Source organism: Sylvia atricapilla, chromosome 2 (assembly GCF_009819655.1).
Source record: "Sylvia atricapilla isolate bSylAtr1 chromosome 2, bSylAtr1.pri, whole genome shotgun sequence".
NCBI lineage: Eukaryota > Metazoa > Chordata > Aves > Passeriformes > Sylviidae > Sylvia > Sylvia atricapilla.
In genome coordinates this window covers 95,364,515-95,390,080 of record NC_089141.1, presented here as the reverse complement: position 1 = coordinate 95,390,080, position 25,566 = coordinate 95,364,515, and the positions used below count along the sequence as shown (strand labels likewise).

General features: G+C 40.3%; 1 protein-coding gene across 3 annotated transcripts in view; it reads right to left on the bottom strand.

Moving 5' to 3' along the window:
• Positions 1-10,031: 10,031 nt before the first annotated feature.
• The window catches only part of TBL1X (transducin beta like 1 X-linked), a 191,789-nt gene continuing 176,254 nt past the window's right edge, over positions 10,032-25,566 (bottom strand). For all 3 annotated transcript variants that reach the window (XM_066313848.1, XM_066313847.1, XM_066313849.1), the window contains 7 exons: positions 25,033-25,093; positions 20,635-20,756; positions 19,187-19,261; positions 17,686-17,813; positions 16,376-16,541; positions 15,503-15,604; positions 10,032-14,400 (listed from right to left, as the gene is read on the bottom strand). In XM_066313848.1, the coding sequence (XP_066169945.1) occupies positions 14,374-14,400; positions 15,503-15,604; positions 16,376-16,541; positions 17,686-17,813; positions 19,187-19,261; positions 20,635-20,756; positions 25,033-25,093 (681 nt within the window). In that variant the 3' untranslated portion in view covers positions 10,032-14,373. The remainder of the gene's footprint in view (positions 14,401-15,502; positions 15,605-16,375; positions 16,542-17,685; positions 17,814-19,186; positions 19,262-20,634; positions 20,757-25,032; positions 25,094-25,566) is intronic.

Sequence of the window (25,566 nt, the reverse complement as noted above, 5' to 3'; positions counted from 1 at the left end):
TCCAAACAATTCCCCAGATTGGTTGAAAGATAAGAAACAATGATGACCATGTCTACTCTAAGCTTTTGACTTCTTATCAGAAGCAGAAGTAATGTGATTTGTCTGGTCGTGCTGGAAGCTGTTTACAGCAGTGTACTGATGGCATGGTGGAAGCCCCTTGAGCCAAAGTAATTGCCCATTTCTTCTCGAGCATATGACTAGGGCTGGGCTTTAAATCCTGCTCACATTCACTTTGGCTGAACTTTCTTGACTGTTTCCACCTTGCTTTTCCAACACAGTTCAGTTTCAGCTATTGTTTAAAAAAATTTAAATGATAATAATAATAAAAACTAAAGGCAGGTGAAAGGTTAATGCAAAAATAACATGAAGCCTAACTTCCTGGGTTACTCAGGGAAGTCTCAGGAAGGTTAGACATTCAGGATCAGCAGAAACAATACTGAAAAATATTGACTGACTAATTGAAATAAATCAGCTTCTTGAGCTAATAGTTTGATACAAAGGTGTTAAGCAATGATTGGACAACTATTAAGGCAGATCATTACAGAGCAATGTCAGTTTGTAGCAAGTCTTTTACATTGTGCCCTTTGGAAACCTTTATGGCTTTATGGCTTTTTATTGTTGCTCTTCTTGTCAGAACTACTGGCAGATCACCAGACCCTTTCTTTTCATCACTATCGTTTGTTACCTACCAAAGTATGAAGAGACAGCACACGGGCTTATGAGCAGATTATACTGAGCCTTTTGAAACGGAGACCATTTTTCAGTGCAGTACTCATCACAACGGGGGTCAAAAGAGCAGGAAAAAGGTGGAGGTGGAATTGTCAGCAAACCTTTTCATATGCTGTGTTGTGGACCAAGCTGCAAAACCTTAAACCAAAATAAACAGTCTCTGGCTTCACTGGAATAATTATGTGACATGAAAGCACTTGGGAGGTGGCAGGCTGTGGCAAGAGGCCCTGTGAGATGATTGAAGGACTAATCCCTCCCTCCCTCCCTTCACTACTCCAGGGCATTTGTATGGGACAGGGACAGATGGGATGCCCCAGTCCAGGCCCCCAAAGCTGTGAGCAGCTCCTGAGGAGTGCCAGGTGGCTGCTGGCACTGGAGCACTCCTGTTCAGGGATAGCATTCTGCAAGGGCTGGGCTTTGCTCCTCTCCTTTTCTTGTTCTTTCAAGATTGTCATCGGTGTGAGTATCGTGTCTCTGTGTGTTAGTAATCTAGTAGGATGTCACCAGGAAAAATTAGAACTCATCTTACACTGGGAGGAACTCCCACAGGCACAGAGCTCTTCCCTCCTGGAGCAGGAGGGCAGCTGCTCCTCCAGAACAGCAAGGTGTGACTCTGAGGAGAAGTAAACAGAAATAAAACTGGATCAGATAGTGTCTAATAAAATATATGTAGCTAAAGTGTTGTTTCATGAGTACAAAAGTTGTCAGCTACAGCTTCTTGTATTTTGGGTGCATTAGAGCACAACAAAACCTTCCTGAATTAATCAAAAGGAAAAAATGTTAATTAAAATAAAAAGGTAGTTGAATCCATGCACTGAAATACAAATAGTGCAGTGGAATCACACAGAGAGGATATCTTTACATACAGGGCAGTATTGTCTGTATTAAACACTTTCCTGGCCTCCTAGCCAGCTTATCAAATCCAACCACACACAGTAAGTTCTTTCTCTCTATTCACCAGAACTTATTTTTAAACACTCAAAGATAAAATGAAAACTTCTAGGAGAAGTGCTTTCTCACATCCTGCAATACTTTCTTAAACACTCCTGGTTGTTTTCTGTTGGTGGAAGAGGACATATGGAACTGTATTTGACCTGCCAGCCTCATACACTTAATTACTATTTTATTTGGCCAGATGTTCAAGCTAATTGCAAAGCTGAAATATGAGCACTAATAAAATAATAAACAATGTGAATAGGCAGATTTCTTGCATACCACAGCTCTACATTTATGAAGTGCACCACATGTCTGAATAACAAAATCCTAACTACATCTCTCATTAAGCCCTTCTTCTGGTAGACCAAATACATGAAGCTAGAAAGTGAAATGTTAAATGTGATCCGCCTCTTCCCCTGGATAACCATACTTGACTTATACTCAAGTTTGCCTCTGTGTGTCCATGATAATAAGTTATCTGATCTCAAACAGTTCTTTTAATTTTTATGGAATCTCAATTTTACAGTAATCCCAGAGGAAGATCACTAAACCATTGTAGTTGATGTAAAACAGATCAGATGATGTCTGGTTATTAATTTTTTAAGGAACAGGCATGCACATGTGTAGACATTGAAACTGGCAGCTGAAGAAGAGGCAATCTTACCGAAAGGAAAGTAGGGAAGAGAGACAAGTCCAGGAATGCAGACATGAATCTGTTTTCCTGGTTAATATTCCCTGGGATATGGTGTGAGCTGTATAGAAAGTTGGTTCTCTTACTGCACCTTTCTAAGCAAACTCTTTATCATTCAGGGCACTAAAGTCACATGGGGTTTTGTAGGTAAAGTTTTCAAAAGGCTGAGAAAATTCGAGCATGCAGCTGTAGGGAAACCATTCAGTGATGAAAGTGATGGGAAGACTTTTTGCTCTTCCAGCTTCTCTTAGTTACAGGGTTTCATCACATTTTGGGGCAGCAAGAAGCTTTTGAGGCTTTCAGACTTCTCCACAGGGGACATTTGTGTCCTTGCAAAGCCAGTGGCTGGAGACGAGAAGGCTGGTGAGGTGGTGGCTCACTATTGCCCTGGGCTCTGTCCTGTGACACGTGGTGCTACCGAGGGCACCGTGGGTCTCTTTGTGCCCTGGTGTCACATTGGGATGAAAGTCGGGCAGATTCTGCCCTAAATACTGTGGGTAGGAAATTGGATCTTAAGGGGTGGAGAAGAGCTGTGAGGGGTTGAGATGTGTTCCTCCCTCTGGAGAGTGGGAGAATGAGAATTCTTTTAATAAAGAAAACCTCTGTTGATGATGCCTTGTCCTATTCTAGTTTTTTCCACCAGGTTTTCCATAACTGAGAGAGACTCAGAGGGGAGATGGAGGCCTTGGATCCTCACTCTCCAGGTGGCTCCACAGTACCCACCCACCTCTGTGAGCCTCCTGGAAACTCTCAAGAACGTGCAGAACCACAGACACCGTGGGTGTTACTCTGCTTACTGAAAAAGGCACGTTTTAAAGACATAGGTGTAAAACAACCTGGTGAGGCTGGTTTTGTGCAGAGCGAGGAACCAGCTGTGTTGGGTGGGGTGTCCTTGCAGCATCCTCCCCCCTCAGAGGGCACCAAAACTCAGGATTACATGAAAACACTGGCAGCCATTCATTGCAGCTACAGCCACATGACAGCATCTGCTCCTGGTTTGCTGCTACAGCAGGTCTGGAGTGAATTTCCTGGAGGAAAAGAGGAAAAAAAATGCAACAATGCAAGTCCCTCCTTAAGCGAAAGCACTCAACTGAGCACCACATTTTATGTGGCAATGAAATGTCCTTCCACCCTGCCTCTGGTCATGTGGCAGCATGTGACAGGGAGCACAGCATTCTTCTCACCAGCCCTTTCCTCAAGGCACCAGACTTGACTTGCCAAGGATCAGAAGCATTCCCCCAGCCACACTAAGTGCTCTGGGTAACAACCCAGCCCTGCTAATGCCTCATGTCAGGCAGTCAGCCATCCCCTAGGAATGCAATTACACCCAGAACAATACGGGAGAGGCTAGATAAGGCAGCTTTTTCCTTAGCTCCCAGGGAGTTTATAGTGTGAAAGCTGGTACACCCAGATTCCTTCCATTTAATATCTGAATTTAAAAAGGAAAAAATAATGCCTACCTTAGAAAAATACATTTTGCTAAAGACAAGAGGTTTTTTTAAGTATCTTCAAGTGTAATAGAGGCCTTTTACCCTTGTTTGCTGTGCTGTGTCACTAGTGAGTTCCATGACTTCACTGGAAATGAGGCCAGTGTTGAATAACTGGAAACCTGTGAAAGGCATGAATGGGTGAGGTGAAGACACAAGGCTCCACAAGGAGAATTGCTCCTCTCTTCCAGATTTATCATCTCACAGGGAATGGGATACCTGAGCTGCTGCCCCTCCACTGTGCTCACAGAATTCGTTCTTCACTGGGCCAAAAGAAGGGAGAAATGCAAGCAATACTGGCCTTGGTGGTAGGATACTCCTCACTCCATTTTTCAGCATTTTTACAGGGGAAGCCCAGGGAGCTGCAGCTCTGTGCTCAGGGCTCCGAGTGGGGCTGTGAAAGACGGTCTGGGTGCTGCCTGCCCCTGGCATCAGCTCCTGACAGCAGAGCTGCCTGAGCACCAGCCTGTTAGCCTTGGGTCTGCAAAACCTTAAAAAAAGTGTTTGTGTGTTTGTTTTTCATGGCAACATCCTCAAATATTAGTTTTAGATATCATACTGTAGATAGTCACTTAATGGATTCACTTTATTCCAGATGGGATTCTAATCATAACTATGAAATTGAGGGATGGCCTCTTGCCTTGCTTCTGCAGACACTTGTGAAAGGAATTGCTAAATATTTTGGTAAAACTACACAAAAACTCAGATGTCAGCACACACATACACATCACAACACACACTATACTCCCTAGGTTTTAGATTCATAGAAATATAGTTTCTGCTGATGGACAAACAATAAATTAATTTGTTTTGGTTTAGAAAACTTTGGTTTTTCTTCTCCAAATGTTATTGCATTTTATTAAAAAACAAGCACCTCAGAAGATACTGCCTGAAGTGATGAACAAGTATTTTGCTTAAGAAAACTTAAATTTTCATAAAAACAAAATTTTAATATTCAGTTCACTCACAAATATCCTTCATGAACATCATCAAAAATTCCAGCAACATTTTCTCATTAAATTGCCAGTGCCTCCTCTAATTTTTTTTCAGGGCTATTTTCCAATGGCAGTTGGGGTGTTTGGTTGATTTTGTTTTATTTCAACCAACTAAAGCATTGATTTACTACATGGGCCTCCAAGAGGCCACTGAATAATATTCATTTGAGACAGGCAAGTCCAAACATGATACCTTCCATTTCAGAAAAAAATCCAGACACACAGCACTTGCTGGGCAATAGTATCTTCCCTAGCCCAAAGCATGCAGAGTACAGTATGGGGAAAGAAAGTGTTAGTGAATTAGGCCAAAATAGTAAAGCAGGAAGCAAGATTGTTTTCATTCCCCCAAATTCATTTTATTTTGGGAGCTGATTAGCTTATCATTCCACCAAGGGAGGAAGGAGCACCAACCTTTTTGTGGTTCAGACATGGGAAGGAGTGGTTCAAGTGGCAATATGTAATAAAATTAAATTTCTTCTTTTCTGCTAGAGGCGCTGCTGTTCAGTTCCTATTGGAATAGACTTGGATTAAGAAATAGATCAGGCTGTTGTTTTTTGGTGGGTGTTTTTAAAGTAAAAGTTTCGTATAGTTTGGTGGTAAAAGCTGTGGGACAAGTTCTCAGCTTAGAGCTGGTCCCTCTCTCCCCACCTGCTTGCATCTCTGTCACTGCAGAAACCAAAAGCAGGAGAAATGTGCTGTTTTGTACAGACAGGAAAGTTGAGGTTTTTTTTGGTGAGGGGTCTTCAGTGATGTGTGCAGTTAATGCAGTCTCCAGGGGGCTGGTGGAACTCGTACAGTGATGAGAAGTGCTGGTTTTTCCCATACCAACACCTTCAGTTTCCAAATTTGCATCTGGAGAAATACACCTCAATTTATGGTACAGAGTCCAGAGCACTTTTTAAAACTTATTTTGTACCAACATATTTTTTTTACCACTCTATATAGGACATCTAGGGTTTTATCTTAAAAACTTATGTTGCTTGTATGTGAAAAGATTTTTATAACTGTTACTACAGTCTTCATCAATGTCTCTGTACTGAAGCAGAGCTAAGTCAGGATGCCACTTTAAATGTTGGTGGATTAGAAAGGTTACATTTTTTCTAAATTGCTTTGATATATATTCTTTGATCAAGTCATGAGACCTGGGCCTTTAATGAGGATATTAAAAAAAAAAAGGATGTCTGTGTGAACTGACTGAAGCACAGGCTCTCTGCCTTTATGCGCAATGGAATGACCGTGTCTAATCATTCACCCACTCACCTTCCTCCACAGAGGATGACAAATTTCTCATGATTCTTCCCAAACCAGCCTCTGGGAAAGAAGCTGACAAGCAGCCACTGTCCAGGGCTTCAAGGAAGGAAACACCATGCTGAGGCCTTTTCCCATCAGATCTCTCTCTTGGCAGTCAAAGTTGCCTGTCATGTGAAAAGGGGAGATTTTCTCAAACCCGTAATGTTTGATTTCTCTGTCAACGCCCTTGAAGGACTGGGATTAACAGGTTACAGTGTTATTACACTCTTTATTAATAAAGCTGTGACAGGTCAGGGTTCAAGGATTGCTGGGGATAGTGTCTGACTGAAAAAAACATATTCAAAGCAACATATAATTCAAAGCAACACAGCGACAAGCTCCAACCCTAACAAAATCGAATCTGAGAAATCATTCCATGCACATGGAACACAGACCTTGATCAGGAGTCATCGGTGAGAAGACAGGTCCACCCCATCATCTGACCCCAGAAGTTACCCCAGACCTTCCTGACTTGTTCCCATTCTTAACTTACTTTCGTACTATTTATTTATATTTCGGTGGAGATTGAGTGACTCAGTCACACACCTTACTCAGTGAGGGGTGGTCGTGCCTTGGGGGTGGGTATATCAGTACAGTCCCTGAGCTAACCTTGGGATGGGGATGTGTCAGCCAAGGAGAGGGATTTTGCCACGGTTGCTAATTCCAGGGCTTCCTTTATCTCCCATGTTTTTCAGGTGCTATGCAGCTTTTCAGCAATATACCACCAAGTTCCCTCCTCTGTGAAGATTTGGACAAATCCTGGCTGTGGTCCCTACTCTCCTCTATCCTCAATTTAGTCCCCCTTAGATTGTTGTTGGGGGAGGTCAGATATGCTCACCATACTCCATCCAGGGAGCAGCTGCCATATTTTCCCTGTAAGTTTTGCACTGTTACCTTTTTACCCTCAGTCATCTTCCCACAGTGCCCTGACCGACAGTTCTCTCTGCAGGCACTCAACAGCTTTTTCAGTCCAACTGGCAGGACACCATGGCTGTAAGGATTGCAGGATATCTCAAATGCTCTCCTAAGGGTCTGACATTTCTGTCTTTCCCTTCAAGAAAATATTCAGAATTTTTCAGGAACTTTAACACAACGTGGAGGGATGACAGCACAGATTCTCTGAAGCCTAAAGAGGTAATTCTCACTTTTGGAACTGCAGAATGGCAGTCCTTTGCAACCAAATCCATTTTTGTCTGTCGTACATTTGATTGTGATGAATTACTCTAGCAAAGGACAAGGATGTCAGCTTTGTCCCAGTACTTAATGGGAAGGATAGGAGAGTGATGAGCAGAATCTTTTTTTGATCTCTCATATTGAAGTAATGACTAATGAATTACATGATGAAGTCAAGGCTGTTTCTTTGAAGGTAAAAGACGTTAGACCTTGTAGGGATAAAAGAGGATATAGCTGCTTTCCTGCAGCTATTAGGTCTTGTATTCTTTTGGTTTTGTGAGTATATTCAAAAGGAAATGGAAAAAAAACCCCTATCTCTAAGGAAACAAAGATCTTCCTTCCTATTGGGAAAGGAGTCAGCAATGATGATAAATTCTTTGCCAAGTGAGTAATTTCTTCACTTAAAAGACTTCAAAGCTTTAAAAATTACTTTCTGCACCACAGAGCTTCAATATGAAATTTCATGGGCTCTTAATGGTTGGTGCTGATCTCACCCTTGGCTGGAAATGATACACAGAATGACGGCAGGGAAAGGAGTTGTTTTGAGTGAGATGCTGCAATATTCCATCTTCCCAGAATAACTCTAAAAGTACCCTTAATTGTACTGCACACTGACAGAAGTGTTTAGAGAAACGAGTGTTTAGGACTGCTTGAAGCTTCCAGTGTTAGTTGTCACATAATTTTCAAGCTAAGTAAATATATATAGGATAAATGCAGGAAAGTGAAACTATAATTTTAGTTTGACAGTCATACATTGTCTGAAAACATGCCTAAAAATAACATGACTAAAAATAGGACTATCACATAGCACTTATTTAAGAAGCAGGTAAAGTGAGAACTTTTAAGTAGCACTACCCCTGAAGCTCCAGTCCCACCGTAGCTGTCCTTAGCTCTCGTATTTTCTTTCCAGATGTTATATATTAATCCTAACTTCATGTTCCGGGTCCTTAAACACCTCAGAACTAAGTGATGTTACACACAGGACTGTGTTCTGAGCACTAATTCCTTTTGAAGGCTTTGGATGATCAGCCTTAGCTCAGGTCAATGGTTCAGCCCCTTACATGGTCACAAAACAAGAATCCCATTTCATGTTGACTCCCCCCAAGTACCATGGAAACCATTTTGCGGAATAAAACCCAACCAAAATCTGCACAACATTCAGCCTGTTAATGCTAAGCAATCCTCACCCCTTGCATCCTTTCAGGTCAGTGCCTTGAGCCCTAAGCAGAGAAAGGAGCCCATGGGAGCTCCAGATAGGGGATGATGATGACAACTTCACATGAGTGGAATATTCTGAAGTTCTTCAGAAACTTCCAACTGCTCAAACAGGGCTAAATTTTAGCCTGGCTGATTAAAGAAAAAATATCAATTAGAACTAGAAACTTCCTTTTCAGGAAACTTTTTTGAAGGAAACTTTAAAAAGTACTTCAACCCAATCTTACTCAAATTGGTTCCTTACCAGCTGTATAAATTCCCAATGAATACAGTATGGGAAGAAATAAAATCAAACAGTAAATATGTGATGTGTGCAGCCATAAAGGTGACCTGATTCAAAGGGAAAAAGTACTCAACAGGAGAAGTCTGCCAAAATTCTGGGAAAGAAATTGTCAGCCAGCCTGGGAGCTGTGAGCCTGGGGACGAGAAGCACTCTTGAGAAACACAACCAGCATCTCTGAAAAGCAGCTGGGTACCAGAGACATCCTGAGATACCCTCAGAAACTGCAAGTCCAAGGAACTGTAATAGTAACATTATCTGGAAAGCTGAACAATAGTCTGGAAAAAGGGGATAACATCCTGAGAAAGAATGTATTGGTAAGTTCCACTGGGTGTTTCAACTGCATGAGCAGGACAAGTCCCAAAATAGAACTGAAATCATAACCTGTTGGGTGTCCTAGGTGAAAACCAGAAATTAACTGCATCCACTGGCTGCTCAAAATGGTGGTGTCCTGTATCCTCTCAGCCTCTATGACAGAGAAATTATTTTCTGTCCAAATCAGCTTCTGTCTCTCTTCCTGCACTGCACGTTTTTGACCCTTTCCTACACAGGTCTGCAAGAACTTGGACCATTGTTGGGGAAGCCTTGCTGACTCCAGACTCTATGACACGGATTGTATCTGAAGCCTGTTCTACTGTTCCCTCACTCAGCGCAAGCCTGGGGCTGGCCTGTTTTATCCTCCCACCTCTGGGATGGCTGGGCCCCTTCTGAGATCTGCAGCTTGGTGTCTCACATATACATGGAATTAACCCAGCCTAAGTGCATCTGCTGTTGTATTACTGCTAAGTTTGCCTTTTTATATATATATATATATACACACACACTTCCTTGCTACTGCTATTGATTGGGCGCTGCTATATTTGATTATTGCTATAAATTTATTGCTGCTGTATTGTTGCTACACCAATGCTGGAGATACTACTCTGTAATAGCTATATGTATATACATCCATATATACATATTTGCTTTCTTTATTGTAGGTGTACTCGCTAATGGTGAGCTGAGTGGTGTTTGTAGTAATCTGTAAGAAAGTAAAGAAAATTAGAGGCAAAAGCATCCATGCCCTGTATATTACAAAATCCTACAAACCCTTGGTCAGGTGTTAAAAGACCCATAGGCCAATGACACCACATCACAACCTGTGACATCACATCACAATTTTAGTCATTCAACCCCAGCTCTTATGTGCAGTATGCAAAACATCCAGAAAAGAATAAGGAACAACACGCACAGAATTCTCTAATATCAAAATATAGCAATTTATTCAAGACACTGAATATGATCTGTTGATTCTCTCCTTTAAACAAATGAGCTACAATACACAAGGTGAATTTGAAGAAAGTGTGGGTGGGGGAGAAACAAAATAAGGGTTGATGTTGTTTCAACAGAACCTGGGAAATGCTTAAATGAGAACCAAGTCTGGCTGCAAGTCTGACACAGACAATAAAAACTGCAGAAGCCAGAATTCAGAATTTCAGTGAGTGGCTGAAAGAACATTTCTGCAATTGACAAAGAACCACATCTTTTTAAAAGGCAGTAAGAGGAAAAAAAAAAAAGGAGGAAAAATTAAAAAGGGAAAAAGAAAAAGAAACCCAAAAACAAAGCAGACCCTTACATTTGACAAAGTGCACTTCACTTGGCTCTAAAATTAGCTATTTTTTTTCTTTTTTTTTTTTTTTTTTAAACAAATTAAAAGGAAATTTCTAAGATGTAGCATGGGGTTAATGTGTGTATAACCCTGTAAGTCGGGCCCTTTATTGCCCCATAAGGGACCCAGTGTTTTCTACATAAAAGATTCAGTATCCTTCTAACCCACAGAGTATAGTGGTTTTTCAGAAACTGGGTTATTTTCACTTCCAGGCCAGTTCCAGACAGCCAGCAATAATAAAAATCCAGCAAGTCTCTGGATGGTTTCACAACCCTGTTTGGTCACTTAGGCTTTTCCATTTTCTCTTCTGTTACAAAGAACTATAAACAAAATTCTAGGAAGAAATCTTATGAAGTCCCCTGGGCTGTTGCTTCATGCAGTTCTGTTGCAGGGGAGTCACAGAGGGGCTCTGCCAGCCTGGGAATGTGCTGCTGCTGGAGGGGAGGGAGAGCTCCCAGGAGCAGAGTGCTGCAGGTCTAGGCTGAGACACCCACTTTGAACTACAGCCTGGAAAAGCCTCTCTCCCCACTGTCCGTGCCCTGAAAAAACCATGTCCTTAGGTTAAGATTAATCTTTACAACTACAGCTCCTGCCTTCTTAACAGCTCTCATTTCAGCTGAAAACTATCTACCACAGCATCTTCCAGGAGTTTCCAGTCTTTAGGATTCTGTGGAAGGTAAGGAAAGTGAATTTTCTTAGCTCCTCATATACATTGCTTTTAACTCTGATGGTCCATATAGAATACTTTCTGGAGCAGCAGCCTCTCTCACACATGAGCTTCACAAAACAATTAATATTCAAATTTTGTTTCTCTTGCCTTCTGACCTCCATGTAGGCAAGGAAAGTGGTGCTCTGACAAATTAAAAAAATGAATAAAAAGGAACAGGCATCATGGACACCGCCCTGCTATCTACAGTAGCTATCCTGGGAACAACTATGAATCACGGGCTGTGGAGCCAGCCAGTCATGCAGCACTGAGCAAATTAATCTCTTCAGTCCTGAGGTCTGGCCTATTCAGGTGTCACTCAAGGGACAGAGGCAAGGCCAGCACCCCACCAGTGCTGCCCTCCCACAGACCAGCAACTTCTGCTTGTTATCCTCAGAAATGCCACCAAAAAGCAGCACAGGATTTTAACCGTTTACATGCAATGACTGCAATCAAATCATTGTCCAAACCGTGCTTAATAAAACCACATAATGCCTTTGTATTCAAGTTCAAGACTCTTCGAGTAAGTCCTTTTCTAAAAAAAGTAGTGCCTCTAAATTAGCAGGTACATGTGGCTATTAGAAAAGAGTGCTAAACTGCCACATGGCGATCTACAGTCATGCTCTTGGTGCTAGAAACTAAAACCAACACATTAAAAGCATTTAACACCAAAAATAATCCTTGATACTGCCTGGCATCCAATTATTTGAGATAAATTACAAACAAGCCTAGCTGTCACTAGTAACCAAAATCCCACATAACTGTTTTCACCTCAGTACACTTGTAGCAGTTGCTTCTTTCCATTCTTTTCTCCTTTGCAAAGGTGTATCTTTAGGAAATGCAGCTGAAGCTGCCAGTGGCTAGTTCCACTAGAAGGACTAAGATCCTCCTACAGATGCAAGCACACAAAGAAGAAAACTCCAGAGAAAAGATGGTGTTCAGATTCCACAATGATGCCCTGGAACTCAGCAGGTCTCACACCACCAGTTCAGCCCAAGGGTTCTGGATTTGCTCAGATCAAAGCACACCTTCAGCAGCTGTGGTCAAACCAAGGGGAAGATGCCATATTCCAGTAACTTTGGGCAGGAAGGTTCTACATCTGTTAAGAGATTTGTGGCCTGTTTACTCTCTCCTATGGATCCAAGCCTAGGCTGTAGAGAGGACACCTGTGTGACTCAGCCAGTTCTGAGGATCTGTCCAAGCTGTGTCTTGACACCACCCCAAGGCTGCCTTAGAGTTTACTGCACTTTCAGTAAACTCTGCCTATGTGTCCTTTGCATTCGTCATTTCCTCAATTAGAGTAATGCAGTCTTCAGCTGGCATCTGTGCAGATGTCAGGGCTGCAGTAAGGAAATCCTGTCCAAAGTGGATAGGTGGTGCTTTGGAACTCTCCACAGTCATTCTGATCATTTCACCTCCCACAACTTTACAGTGGTTTATACGTTGAGATAAACTTACACATGATGTCATCACCTAATCAATTCATTGTCTTCTGAGCACCACTCTGAGGACACCCTCGAGGCTAAACCTGTCTGGCCAGAGAGTGAGCCCCCAAGTGCAGAGCTTTCCCTGCAGGATGCAGCACACACATGGTGACAGCAGCACCACTTGCTGCAATGGCAGAGCATTCTTCTTGGTGTGTGTGGTCCATGGATGGACAGGAGCTTGGCAAGAGTCCATTCTTCAACAGTGAAGGATGCAGTCAATAGATTTCAGTTCACCTGGTCTCATTAAGTCAGCGGTAAAACCCCACTGAATGACTGGAATAATGAATAGTGGAACACAGCACTGCTCACCAAGGCCACAGGCAGCTAAACCCATATTCTGTCAAAATCTGAACTGTCTAGAGGAAAGAAGATACACAAGCATTTTCTCCTGGCTACTGAAAACAAACAAAAATATAGACTAGAGAAAATGAAGGCTATATTTATAGCCTCAGGCTTCTGAATCTCTTTGAATAAGTTTACATCATCAAACAGCCATAAAAAACTGGAATGAGACTGAGTAAATGGCTGGCTGCTGGAAAAGGACTTTAGTAAAGGACTGGTATTCCTTGGTTCAAACACCATTTTTTCTTACAGCACTTTCTGAGAGAGGAGAGAAAAAGGATACTGCGCCTTTCATGTTCCCTGGACTCTGTGTCATTCTTTTTGCTTGAATTACACAACTGGTTTACATTTTGTGGCCATTTTAGGCTTTTAAAACTGTTTAACATAAAAAATATTTTTTTTCCAAAAATACACTGGGTTCTTTCTGTTAAAAGTCATCTTTCTCCTGTAAAAATCTTCCCCAGCACTGCATTCTTATATAAAGCACTTATTACACAATTTGCTGAAAGTGCCCTTGAGACGCTAAGATCTGAAGCATGGAGGATTTTTTCTTCTTTTAAATGGAGAGAAAGAAAGGGAAAGGAAGATATAGAAGAGAGGAGAAGCAGTCTGTCAAAAATTTTCATTGTCATGTCCACCTGGCTGCATCTACTATGGGCATACAGGAAAAAGAAAAAAAAAAAAGGGGGCAAAAAGAAAGAGGAGAAAAAAAAGGAAGGAAAAGTTGGGAGTGGAAGGGAGAAATAAAAGGAAAACAAAGTTTCATCCTAAGCCTGGGATCCTCCAGGCTGTAATATTCCAGCTGATAGAAAAACCACTGAACAAAAAAGTAGTCTAGAAAATAGAAAGTGTTGTGATTACAAAGTTGAGCATTTCATCAGTACAAACTGGTCTTTGAACGTCCTTTGGGAGAGCAACTGTAGTGTCCAAATTGGAAGGAAAAAATACAACACCGCATGGAGGAGGATTTTTTTTCCCTTTTGGTTTATCACAGCATTTTTCTTTTTTTTTTCTTTCTTTTTTTTTTTTTTTTTTTTTTTTTTTTTTTTATTAATTTTTTTTGGCACAGCTTTTTTTTCCCCAGCCATCAGAGCAAGTTCTCAGACGCAAACCAAACAGTGCAATGCCTAGCTGGTGGCTTCATGCTTCCAAGGCTGAATGTTCCAGGTGGAAACCATTCCCTCCCCCTCTGAAGTGACTGCGCTTTGACTCCTTGATGAAGGTTACGGACAAAATACAAGTCACCTGTGGCCAGGGAGAGTCGGTTTCATGGTACACTCTAACTTTGTTCAAGTTTGTACAGTTCTGGAGCTGTTAAGAATAGTTTTGAAGAGTGCTTCTCCCCACACATTCACTGCTGGTCCATTTGAAATTTCTTCTAAAACATTTCACTTTTACTTCCGCAGATCTAGAACACAAACCTGCAGAGAGAGAACCCTGTGTTAAGAAGCATTTGTGAAGGTGATGTGGAAATCCCATTCATGCACCCTGGACACAGCCAGCTGGATGTCACACTCCCCAGCTTCAAATCAGCCTCTCTTAAGTACTTAAGATTTACAGGCATACAAGAAAAGAAACTAACTGACATGGTAGAAAGCCCAAGTGAAACCCACACATTTAACATTTAGCTGGGCTTTCACTGGCTTACAAACAAATATTTTGGTGCCACATGCTATAAGATTATGGAATCTATTCAGTTGCCTGAATGTCCATTTCCACATCTGAAATATATCCAAAACAGGTGGAGGCTTGGCAGGGATGACAGTGGACACGTGCCCATTTGGAGCAGATGTTGGGAGCCAGGCATGGCACTGTCTGAGATGGCACAACTAAGCTCAAACAACTGAATCAGGTCATAGATGCTCCCTTTGTTAAAACCAGTTGAAAAATACTGCTCCAAAGTAGTTATGCGAGCCAGCCATGTGTGTCCTGCACAAGCTGAGCATACTACAAGTGATTTTTTTTAGAAGCGACATTAACAGCAAACAATAGTAAGGAATAACAAGTATCTCCATGGCAATATTTCTCCTTCACCACATGACAAAATCTTTGGGTATCATGCTGAAAATGTCCTGCATTAGTTATTCCTATTCAGTGGAATAGTTATTCCTATTCAGTGGAATAGGAATATTCTTCTCTGGAATAAAACTCTGAAAGCCCCAGGATAACTGTTTGTTACGGAAGATTGCTGTGATCTGCTCTTAATTAAAACTGACAGATAATGATAGAAACAACATTACTATTGTTCTTGTAAATATGTATTTAAAAGACATTCTTATATTCAGCAGTATTCACCTATTCCACAAGCATTCTTCATTTCTGACAGGAACACTACTCCCTGGTATTCAGAACCTTTCAAAGCAGGAGCATTTTTATTACACTACACAGAGCTACTTGTTCGTGTCTTGATCTGTCTCTGCCTTCAGCTCTGTCCCCAGGAGGAAATACACCATCCTGGTTTTTGTTGATGCCCCCCAGAACACGAATGTCCACCCAATGTTTGCAATGTTTGATGATCCTTACCGATCCGTCTGATGCGCTTGCTCCCACTTTGTCTCCTCTAGCATTCCAGCAGACTTCAAAGATGCCCCCGGTGCCTCTGTAGCTATGTACTAGAGTTCCACTCTACAAAGCAAAACAGCATGCAGACATTGGATACAGAAGTTCCCTTTTTCTCTGTCATGTGGCACTATGTTAAAAGGGGAAGCTATTCAGATCACCCAGCTACGGCCACCTCCATATTGTGATGGAAATGGGTTAGGAAACAGTTAGGAAATTGGTCTTAGTAATGAAGAGCAATAATCTCCTCCAGGAACTCAGAAACTCCTCTAGTAGGACTCTCAAGACATCTGTTTTTGTCAAGTCTGTAACAGGAAAGGCCTCAGGAGTTAGATTGATTTGTTCTTCTCTAAAGTTTGTTGCTAATTCAGGTTGTGAGGCACTGGTTTCCAGAATTATATCTGTGGAACAATGATGTCCCACTTTTCTCCAGAACATCACCAGTACCCTGCTTGTACATCTTTGTATCTCTATCTCCTCTTCACAAACCCTGAGCCAGAAGCATCAGAGTCACAGCTGAATTTAGTTTGTAACTAAATAAAAGTATCCCTTATTTCTGATCTACACCTTTGTTTCAGAAAGCCGATGACCCAAAACAAGGTGCCTTTTTCATGCATGCTACTTGTTTTAGCATACAAAGCAGACTGAACAGAACTGTTCTGGGCAGTCACCTCACTGCAACTGAGTGACTCAGGTGCCATGGATCTGTGCAGCCAATACAATCAGGTTCATCCTGGCAGGCAGGTCATGCATGACCTAGGTACACACGTTTTTAATTTAAGCTTTTGCTATTAATTAATCTAAACCAGATGTGCTTCACGTGAGGCAGAACAGTACCTGAGTATTCCATATATGGACACATTTGTCAAAGGACCCACTGGCTAGGTATTTTCCATCAGGACTAAAAGCTACACTGTAGACAGGCTCTTGATGCTTCGTTAACGTGTGGATGCAGACTCCTCGGTCAACGTCCCACAGCCGAACCGTGGAATCGAACGAAGCACTGCAAGAAACATTCAAACACGAGGATGTAATCATTTGGGTGTTAATCAATTTGCACTGTGATACTGCAAATGTTATAAGAGAATACCATAGCTTTTCTTTGCCCTTGGCTAAGCAAAACATAATGTTTCAGACTGAAAAGCTAAAATGTACCACAGCCTGTATTTTTTTATCTTACAAATTACAGCTATAGAACCGAATTCTTGTATGAGGACCCTTAGGGCCTATCTAGGTGTGCTCTACGTGGCCTTAAGGCAGTCAAGCTCCCCAGTTTTGAGATTCTACTTCCTCTTACTCAGGAAGGTCAAATATATATTGTCATTAATAGCATAAATGTGTCCAGAGAGATCTTACTCCTAATGGAATCACTCTGTTTAAGGAATTAGCATTTTATAATTCTCTAGAACTGTGGTTGTTTTCACTTTATTTCAGTGATGCTTTTTACTGTATTCCATTTAAATCCCAAACTGTGGGCTTGGAGAAAGGCAAAGGAAATCATTTGAATTAAAAATAATATTAAAAGAATAACTCCAAGAAAGGAAGTTCTTCCATGTCTACTCCCAGACTAAGGAGTAAAACCACCATTTTCAATACAACTTCTCCCTGCACTGCACACTCCATGAGCTGATCTGATAAACCCACACAGTACTATCATCAGCTGACACTCTACAAGTAAATGTATTCCCTAAGCTCAAAGAAATTTACACAGATTTTCAAGTGGAACTTCAAAGACTATCCCAGCTTTTCTCTATTAGCTAAGAAGGCCACCAAAATTTTCTCTAACCACCCAGATGGGTTGCATGACCCCAGCTAGAAACCATTCCAGCTGCCTGAATCTTGAGAGCACCTGCCTCAAGATTTTCACTCCTAACAACCTGATGCTGGAGATGAAAGTGCAATGCCAAATTTACAACCATTTTATCAAGGCAGCTGAAAAGTTAAACACCACAGGACTCAATTTTCTTTGTTCCCTTTTTTTTTCAAATACCAATCCTTTCCCTTTATATCCATCTTCCTGAGTTACATACATAGGTACTTTTTAGTGGAATTATCTGCAGGAAGACTGATGGCAAAGTGACAGTAGGGTTACATGTCAGAAAGATGATCCTTCTTGGCAGGCAAAAAAAAAGAGGTGCATTTTTCACCTTGCTAACATGATGCTGGAATTCGGGTTGCTGGTGCCTGGTCCTGTAGGGCTCCATTTGATAGTGTAAATCTCTTTGCTGTGAGCCTGAAGATCATGTACACAGGTATCTTGCTTCATACTCCATATCTGAGTCATAGAAATAATGAAGGGAGAAAATGGCAACACTATTAATCTCTTCTCAGCTGAACTATTTCTATTCTATGTTATTCTTACCATTTGTTTATTTGAGATCTCGACTCACCTGAATACACATAAATAAAATTTATTAGTGCAGCAATTTGGCACATACTTTAAAATAACTCCAATAGGGGAAGCAGTTACACATTTAATAGTATTTATTTAATAGATGAGAACTAAAGAATTACTGTACTTCCAAGAGCCTGTAACTATTTTCACACAGAAGTTCTAACTATTTGAAGAAGTTTAACCTGAATTTTATTTACACACTGCAACAGTAGTCATTTTAAAGAAAGAAGAAGAGAGAAGAAAATTGCAGCAACTGCTTAGAACACTGCAATTTTCTCTTATGCTAAAAAATTTTCCTTTTCCTCTTGAACTCCATTTGTCTCCCTCATGTTTTTAACAGTACAGAAGACAGAAGACAGTCAGCTGCTTCTGCAGTGTTACATGGCCAAATACTTCAGTGTAAGATGAAGAATATGCTCAAGAGAGATGACAAGTAATTTAGTACCTCTTTTCTTCCGCTAATTGAGAAAGTAAGATGAAGGAATTCACAGCAGGGAAAATAACTCAAATTTAGTCAGCCAGTTTCAGAGAGATACCAAAACTGTAGTAATGATTTAACTCAGTTGTTGTAAGTCTGCACCATGAAAATGATGTCCCCTTATGCTGAATTCCCATCACTGTACCTGAGACTGCTTTTGGAAATGCTACACAAAGCTCAGCCATGCTCTACGGCCGACAGGCAGCATGTTCCAAGAAGTTACAGGAAAAGCTTGTGAATCCCAAAAATAGACAAGAAAAAAGTTGGAGAGGACTGATTTACACAGGAAAAAGAAGAATTGCCTTAATTTGCAATATTTGCCATCTCCATCACTGAAGTTTTTTTATAAACAGGTGAGACCAGGGATAGCAAAACACTAACTCTTGTGCTAAATCCAGTGGTCAGGAATTTGAACTGGTAACAACAATACTGAACCATGGTGGTTTTTAAAACACAGCATGCAACTGGTCACCAAAAAGATGTGCTACCACTGGGTCAGGATATTTAAGCAGAGCAGGAACAGTTATGCAATATTGCTTTGTGGCCAAGTGACAGGCAAGGTGCTCCCTTTTTCCCCTGTTCTCTGTAAATTTCCAGTTCTGTCACTAGCCTGCAACAACACACCTGGAATCCAGAATGATGAAAACCTAAAAATGGAAACTACTGTTCATGCAGAGTTTGACGTGATACAGTACTATCATTTTGGAGAAGACTGAAAAAGAGACATAATTTTTTGTCCTTACTTTTTGAACAACAGGAATGGAAATTGTTTTACCTTTAATGTCATGTCATCGGAGCAAGATGCTAGTAGCATGCCAGATGGGTCCCATTTGATTGCATTCACCTCGTTCTGAAATCAAGAGTGATTTTATTAAGCAAATATTCCAGTTACTGCATTGTACTGGGCACTCAGCAGAGGGCACTCAAAGCTTATGCATGGAACAAGTTCACCCACGAATTACAGTGCAAATTATTTGTATTTTTAGGGGTGAACAAAAGCAGTGCTGCCTCCCCAACACACTATTTTAGTGGCATTTTGTGGTGGAACCATCCTGTGCTTGTGAACAATACAGATCTTCTGAACAATCTTCTGATGTGTGCTCTGGCACAAAGTTGCTTCTACCCTTTTGTCATATCCTAGGATTTAAACAAACCCAGACAGATTGATGATACAGCATTAGCTTCTTTTTAAAACTGGGGCACTTCTTTCACTAATGTTCTGTAGACCTGGTGATACAAGGTTTCAACAGAAAATACTGATGCTGGTGGGGTGTGAAGTTTTTGCAGCTCTACAACAATGCTGGTCTCCCACAAGAGAAGTTCATGTGTAAATGAATTCCATGATGGCGTATTAAACAGTTTAGGATGCTTTCTCTATCAGTCTTTCTAGCACTTTGTAATTAACTAAGCCCAGTGTATCCCCTTGGTAATGAATGAGTTTACCATGCTCTTCCACAGCTATAGGTAGAGAAAAAAATAATTTTATGTAAAGGGAAGGACTGTTTTCCTGAAAATATAAATTGATCCAAAGTCTCAGTGAAAACGATCCTGGAAAATATTTAAATTTTGCTTTATACATTTTACACATTTCAGTAATAATTAAAAGCAAGTATATAAAATGGTGCATTTCATATAACCATAAAAAGCACCAGTCTATTATTAGAAATGTACAACCTGTCATGAAAAATCAGTTTAACAACGGACTCCAAATGCATAAAGGTCTCCAAATGCACAGTTCTGGAAGCTAACATCTAAATTATGGGTCAGTAAATGATTGCAGTTTTTATCACAAATGAAACCTAGAAAAAGTAACCTTTGACAGTCATTAAATACCACCAAGAAAAGAGTGGGGAAATTGATTCTAAAACTGAACAATGGGTGGAGGTAAACTGTTCTCTCCTTATCCGTAGGTCTCATTTAGTAAAGGAAAATAAGCCAGCAGAAAACAGAATCATATTATGAATGTGCCTTTAGTCTGCAGCTCATGCTACACAGACACACTCTCACTGTTTAAGCTGGAGTTGTTGCCTCCTATGGTCATTTAGAACATTTTATCCCTTCTCACAGGCAGTGAATCACCCACTCCCAAGGAATATGCTTTTAGGGAAACAATGGGGTGTAACACCTTTGCTGCCAGAACATACCCTGCAAACACATCATCTGCCATCATTGTAACAGGTTGCTGCGGCTTTATCACCAACATTTTGGAATTCTTCAACTTACTGTGTGTCCTTGAAAGGTTTTAACGGGACGATCACAGCCAAGTCTGCATACATGGATGCACATGTCAGTACTGCAGGAGGCAAAAGTAGTGTTGTTCTGCCAGTCTACATCCAGAGCAGGAGCTGTGAATACAAACAACAGAAGGAATATCAGGGATCACGACAAAGAAACAGCTGTCCCAAATCATTTTCCTCCCATCAGCTATCTGGATGAAACAGTCTACAGGCTAGTTCCTGGTCTGTCACCTGCTGCCTGTTATAGGGCTGATAGGGACTGTCTGAAGGACACAAATTATTTTTTTCTATTCCAGTGGATAATCTGGATACTTTGCATAGTATCTGCTTAAGAAAATCTTTCAGGCTAAGTTATGTAAGAGGGGGCAAAACACTACCTCCACTCTCTCTGCTCCCAGCTTCACATATCATGGGTTACGTCTAGCATTCGTTCCTCTGTAACCCAGTTCAGTGAAGAAACTGAAAGAAAACTAACCCCCAAAAAGCGTGGATAATTTCATCTTAGACAAGCAAGTTCCTGTGAATGCAAGACACAACACATGGGAAGGTGGCAGAGCAAGTGGCTGTGTCTCTTCGCACTAGAGCTTTATGCAACCTTTGATACAAACCTATCATTCTGCGCAGGCACATGGATTAATAATACCAAAAATCAGTTTAATTTGCTTGGTTTTAGGCAGGTACATTGATCAACCTTATGTGAAATGAGAGGAAGTTTCTGTAGAGGGTTTGGCATTAATGAGCACTGAACTAAAAAATTCTGTGCACAGAGAGCAGATGACATGGAAGTAGCGCCTGTGTGCAACACATACACACACACACTATACAAAAAGAATGGGAAAAAATCCCCAATCAACTCTTCCAGCATGTCACTGCTGAGTGCAAGCAGGAGCTGGAGGGAGCTCCTGACAAACAGCTTGCTTATGTGTCTGTGACTGCTGCTTGGGCTTTTTCCCTCAGGATAGAGTTTAGCTGCCCTCCAGAGGATGACATAAGACTTGCTAAAATATAGAAATCTTCATTCTCAGTTCACTCTTGTGAGAAGCAATTGTGCTAGAATGAGACCAGCATATAGGAAACAGAGTTGAATCTATTCCTGGCTAAGATAACAGTGCAAATTTATCATTAAAATGAAATCAAGAAATTCCTTACTCAAATGTGTTTAGAAAAATACTTTAGTAGTACAGAGGTGAAAAGATATCTGTCCATTCTGACAAGTCTGTTACATTTAAATATGTTTTTCCTATTATAATTTTTATTAACTGCAAAACAAAATAGATCCATATCTGATACCTTCTGAATCATCAAGTAGCTCTCTAAATAAGAATGAAGGGCTGGCATTGGCTCAGAAACAAGGGGCTTTTTCAGTAGTAATGAAAAAGCCCAATAATTCTGTATGACAGGTAAGAAATTACTACCTTGCAGAAATATAAAGGAAATTCATGAGGAAGGCAGACTACTTTTGAATTTTCCAACAAACATGAATGAGGATAAGGAAACAATAAAAGATCTTTCTTTAATTGCCTGTTTGTCTTTATTTTTGTGCTACAAACTTTGTATTTCAAATCAAACAAAAACTATCATCATTAATAGCAATATGCCTTCAGGGCTAATATCTAGTATGGTATGTATGAGTCAAAACCTAATTTTCAGAGACCTCTTGGCACCTATGGATTGCAGCTATCACTGCAGTATAATTTGAATCATAAAGTGCTGATAATTAATACTGATTCATTTATTGGTGTTCACTGGATAAGTAACTACATAAAAGGTTTGAAAAGATCAACCAAACATGGTTCATGATGCAAATGATCAAATTGCCAAAGTATTTTCAAAACCACAGGATATTAGCCAATTGCATAAAAAATTAGAATATCATAATAAAAGCAGCAACAAATCCTTAAAAAATGCAGCTAAAATAAAAACCAAACCCAAAAGCGTTACAATAATTATCCAGTAATTTTGGCTTTTACAGGACAAATTTAAGTGTGATTCAGAGCACTTAGATCACAGAATCATAGAATGGGTTAGGCTGGAAGGGCCCCTAAAGAACACCTGGTTCCAGCCCCCCTGCTGTGGACAGGGACACCTTTTACTAGACCAGATTGCTCAGAGCTCCACCCAACCTGGGTTTCTCTGGGCAGCCTGGTCCAGTGCCTCACCACCCTCACAGAAGAATTTCTTCCTCATATCTAATCTAAACCTTCTGTCTTTCAGTTTGAATCCATTTAACTCTTGTCCTGTCACTACACAACTAAATGTTTAAAACTGGGTCATACAAATATCTCTTTTGGTGTCAATTCAACAACTTGCTCCTGCAAGCACAGACATCAGCCTGTATCTAGATGATGTCAAAATCTAGATCTAGTAGATGTCAAAATTGGATTATTTAGGTCCTTTTAAAAGAAATTAGTTTTGTGAATATGTATTTTGATCAAATGCCCTATGATGATTCATAGTTTTGCAAAAAATAATGAAACCCTAGAAGCTACTTATCTGCACAGTTACATATTTTGACCATAAAATCTTAAAAATTACATGGGAACACTAATGACATGGAGGCCTTCAACACCCAGACAAAGGACTTTTCCTTATGTATTTTAGGATGACAGTTTTGTGGTGTAAAATAAACCAGTTATTGTAAAGAAGCAGAGAGTAAAAAAAGCCCAGGCCAACTACTTCCAGACTTCAAAGAAATATGTGTTAAAGGAAGTGTACCCTGCCTAGACTAGACTTTTAATTGTTAAAATGCCACCTTTAATCCTAGTGTAGACAAGGTTTTCAGATTCCAGATATGGAAAGGAATTTGCTGTTAGTTTGTCCTGGTGATGCAAAGAGAAAAAGGTGAGGTCTTTGTGTCTTTAGACTTGTGAGAACAGAATAGAGAGTCTGGCTGAATTTAAAAAGGTTTTGTAGGATACATGCTTCTCCTACCAAATATTTTCTTGACAGCATTTTCTTAATAACTGCCTTACTTTCCTGTAAAAATATATATGAAATAGTGAAAAAAATTAAAATATTAGCTTCTCCATTTCTACACTTCAGTTGTGTCTCATGTTCCAAAGACAAACAGCATACGCAGTAAGACTTTTTAAAAAAATCTTTTAATGCACATAGACATATTGCACTGGTAGATACAGCTGAGTTTTCAACTTGCTAAAAAGGGGATGGGATGATTTGTCCTTGATGCACACCACTGCTAAGACAGCTTACATGTCAGTGAACATGATTCTGAAGGGGCAACCAAGTTCTGAATCCACACTAGTTAGAGATCAGAGGATTAAGAGCCTCATTAACCAACCACTCCATATGCACAGTTTGCTGTTATGGAACAGTTATGGTAGATAAATAAATGCCACAGTGAGGAAATTTGTGAGCACGAGGAGACAAGTGACAAAAATGCAGCGTATGGAATTGCTGTGCCCACAGACATACTTTTTGTCTACTGTTGAGTAACCATTTAAATTGCCACTGCATATTATTCACATCAGTGTAAAAGTGAGAATAAGAACAGTTTGACTTGAAAAACGTGCAAAATAACGTTTTAAAATTCGTATCGAAATATGCTTTTAAACACCATTAAAAATCCTTGTGAAAGCCTGTTGCATTTAAAAATGGATTAGTTACAGCCAGCTAGGTAGATGAACACCTCTAGCATCAGAACCCAGAATATTCTCATGGTTTTAAACTCAGTTTTACTATGACAATGTAGTCAGTTCGGATCATGAACTCAGCCATCATCTCACAAGTCTGGTCTCAGGTGAATTTCAGATTATGTCAATGACTGTTATTCAAGATTATTTAATATACATGACATCTCCTGTCTTAAAACAGATCTACAAGTAACTATCCATGTAGTGTTTTGGTGCAGCAAGGTTTTGAAACTCAAGGCTGGCAATTAATTTCCAGTAATCAGAGAAAGTTAATATTGAAGAACTTCAAGTTAAAATTAAAAGCTAAGAAATTCTGAGGATCTTTGTGAGCGCAATGGTTGATGCAAGGTGCATGAGAGCTCTGCCTGCTTCTGCCTCAAATCACTGAAACAGGAGCAGAGAGAGTGGAAAAGGTCTCAGACACCTCCACTGAAAGTTCTCTTCATGAATGACCACCTGGTGCTATTCAAGCACATAGGTAATGACAAGACTGCTCAGTTAGGTAGACACGGCTGGTGTACAAACCCTCTCCTAAAATCAGTCTGGCTTTCAAAGCTGATTCTCACAGAACTGTGTCTTTCTGAAATGAGAATAAATCCACAGGCAATTACAGTCAGGATAGCTAAAGCACAAAAAGACTTGATTGAAACTTTTCTCTGGCAGATATGGATAAAGTACATTGACAGAATTAAAACTGCATTTCATTTTCCAAACAAGAGTTATGCAAAAAGTACCTGAATGGAAAGGAAATTGCTGTTTAGCTTCTCCCGTGTGAGCATCCCAAATTATTGTTGTCTGCATCCAGAGAAAGGGTGGAAGAAAAGATTAGTGACTGTTCAGCTCAGAGAAAAAAGACAACCAAAAAGCACCCTCACTAAGTAGCAATTCTAAATGATGAACTGATAAAATTATTGACTACAGAGAGCCTTGCGTGCTAAACAGTGGGAAAATCAGAAATCACTTCCAGGTATTACAGAATAATAATCTAAGTGTAGATAAAGAAGCATCATGCCTACAGAAGAAGCAATGTAACTATGAAGAATGGGCATGCCCTCTCTGAATAGCGCTAGAAGACAACACTATATATTTTTAATAAGAATATTGAAAAAACGTTTCAGTTATGATCTCTAAAGAACACTTTCTCCCTTTTCAAAAGACACAAGTTGAATTCTACTCTGAAACGATGCTGAACCCCATTTGTAACAATTAAACCAACAAGTGAAATGTATTTCTTTCAGCAAAGTACACAGTAATTTTTGACACTGAGG